The sequence below is a fragment of the Lampris incognitus genome, chromosome 17, assembly GCF_029633865.1.
Source record: "Lampris incognitus isolate fLamInc1 chromosome 17, fLamInc1.hap2, whole genome shotgun sequence".
In the NCBI taxonomy this organism is placed as follows: Eukaryota; Metazoa; Chordata; class Actinopteri; order Lampriformes; family Lampridae; genus Lampris; species Lampris incognitus.
In genome coordinates, this window is record NC_079227.1 from 20776330 (window position 1) to 20779241 (window position 2912).

At 45.2% G+C, this 2912-nt stretch overlaps 1 protein-coding gene across 1 annotated transcript in view; it reads left to right on the plus strand.

The window, feature by feature from the left end:
• Positions 1–455: 455 nt before the first annotated feature.
• wnt3 (wingless-type MMTV integration site family, member 3) overlaps positions 456–2912 on the plus strand; it is a 19163-nt gene continuing 16706 nt past the window's right edge. Inside the window, exon 1 of the mRNA XM_056296939.1 lies at positions 456–535. Coding sequence (XP_056152914.1) covers positions 456–535 — 80 coding nt within the window. The remainder of the gene's footprint in view (positions 536–2912) is intronic.

The following is a 2912-nucleotide window of genomic DNA, read 5'->3' on the forward strand; positions in this document are numbered from 1 at the left end:
GAGAGAGAGAGAGAGAGAGAGAGAGAGAGAGAGAGAGAGAGAGGGCGAGAGAGAGAGAGAGAGAGAGAGAGAGAGAGAGAGAGAGAGAGAGAGAGAGAGAGAGAGAGAGAGAGAGAGAAAAAAGATATCTACCTTAGGGAAGAACCTCAGAGAGAGGGAGGGAAGGGGAGGACGGGTAGGAGCGTGTGTGCATGTGTGTGTGTGAGAGAGAGAGACACACTTACTCTCTTAACTACAAGGAGACAGACACACTTTCCTGGCCTGACTCAAAGAAGGGGGGAAAACAAGAGGAAGAGGTTTATTTTTTTTTCTTCCCCCAATATCATTTTAATTTTTCCCCTCATTCAACAATCAAGCTGCCCCAAAACGCTTCTCTTCTGGAAACTGCTTCACTGCCTACTGGAAATTCTATGTATTGATCTGTTTACACTCCTGCCATTAACAAGGCTTACCTCATGGATTTGTATCTGATTGGATATATGATGTGCGTGTGGTTGTCCAGCTCGCGGGTGCTTGGAGGCTATCCCATCTGGTGGTGAGTACAGTCCTGAGTTTCGGCATCAAACCCTATAGTTGCATACAGAAAAGAGACTTTTTGGTCAAATGATCATTTTTGAGAGGGCAGAATGTGCACTTTCAGATGACTGCGTGGAAAATGTTCTCCGGCCCAGTCCAAAGAATCTTAAACCTCAAATACTAGTGTAACGGAAAAGGCTCGCCGTTCTTTTCCCCTCTACATTCAGGTCCATTTATCATACTAGAAAATATCGTGACGCAAAGGGGGATAAATTTTTTTCGCTTGGCAACGTTCAACTTTCAACAGTCAACTGACAGAAAGTATAGATATTAAAGAGAAAACACACGTACATGGATGCTACGCCGGTACGAATCGAGAGTCACACTCCCGGGGATGAGCAGTCCTTTCAAGATAATTTGAGTCAGTAATATCATGTGTTATTGGATAAAGTGTGTGTATATCCCTCGAGGACAATGACAACATTGATCTTATTCACAAAAGCGCAACAAAGCCTCAGTTTACCGAGGCCCTGATTATTTTGCCTCAGAATCGCTATCCTTTTATTTCTTGAAATAACCGCTATATAATTTCAGGACTGCCTTGGGGAGTGCAACAATGGTGACCCATTTGATCAGCATCATTCTCGTTTAGTGTGCTTTTGTGCTGAAGTGTTTCACATTCAGGCCGCCGGCCACCAAACAAGCCGTGGGACTCCTCGTCGTTGAATGAATGGTCTACATAGTTTGGTGTGAAGATAGCCTGTGCATCGGGCAACACATTTTCCTGGCGCTAATAAAAGTTCTGTCAAATTATTTTCTACTCAACGCTAATATTCGCCATTTTACTATCAGCAAATATTATGAAATCTGACAAATTTGCCGGCGACTTCCAGGATGTCAGATCTCATCTAACCGGGCACAATTTAAATTGCATTCGTTCGAAATTGTCAAGGCGCGACGTCAAGTTGTCAAGTATATGCTTTTAAATTGTATTTGGTTTCTGGGAGATTACTGTGAGACTATACGTTAAGGTGCTGCAGGGTTTTATTTTATGTCTTCGTGAAATTATCTAGGATGCTGTTTGGCACTAGACACCAGAAATGTAGAGGTTCACCTCATTGCATATTCGGCTACATGCAGCTGACCTCATAGCCCTCAGTCCTCTATTGTAACATAAAGCTTTTATTTTGGAGATATCTGTGTAGGCATATGACAAAGCTCTTTTGGCTCACGACACAATACTTGTCAGAGCTACTGCACTTTTAGTAGCCCAACTAGCATGTGGTCCCACTGCGGTGCTGTCCAAACCGCCAGCATCTTCTGGTTTCATTTACCGAGTGAGAGCTGCCAAGCACACAGGCCACAGGGCTTAAGTGTTAATGGCAAAGAAGACTTTATACCCACTCCTGGCTTCAGCGTGCACCATCCGGCAACAGTGACAAAGAGCCCGGGATTCTCTGTCTGTGAATTACCTGCAGCTGTTCTGCTAAAGGAGCTTACATGACACTGGTATAATGTTCAAGCCCTGACAATGCACAGCACCTTTGATTTGTGGAACAAATTTTTGAAGTGTAAGGTGGGGTGGAAGAGTTTTATGGGGGCGGGTGGTAGGGATTGTGTGTAAAGATGAAACGACTAGCCGTGGCTCGGGGTGACTGGCAGGTGCTGAGGAACGGGTGGGTGTCATACCGCACTGTCAGCGGCATCACCCCATGGTATCAAACACATCCAAGATGGGACAAAACAAGGTGGTGCGTCACACGAGAGGGTGCCGTGTTTCAGAGAAGGCCAAAACTCTCAAGCTACCGTCTCAGGAGAGACGATTCTGTCATAAATTCTCCAGCCAAGCAGGGACGGGTTGGAGGGAAAAGGAGTTATGGCTGCTTTTTATGCCTGGCAGCCAAGGCGTCACAAGATGGGGTGTTGAAAACAAAACAGAGCATAAATAACTCTGGAGATATGCACATATCCACGGAGGAAGAGGTGGTGTAGTAGAAAGGCATAGCAGACTAATGAGGTGGGTTTGGATGAGCGAGAGTGAACATTAAAGTTAAACCCCCCACACCCCCCCCAACACACACACACATACACACCACTACGCCTCTACGAAATGCAAAAAATGTCTAGGGAAACAGGAGCTTTTGTTAAAATAGGGAGACAAAGTGGACTCACACCAGATTAAAGATATATTATAGACTCCCATAATCCACAGGTTCCGCGAAGTCTCAACACAGTCATCTAAAAGGAAGGGGCTATGTCTCGAAACAGCAAACTTCACGCCCTAATTCGTGGTAAAAAAATGCGTTATCGGACAGCCGCGTCGTTATGTACACGGGTTGGTGCCGAGTTAAGTGTACAGTGGGGTTTCTGCCAAGAATAAACTTGTCAGACAAGTC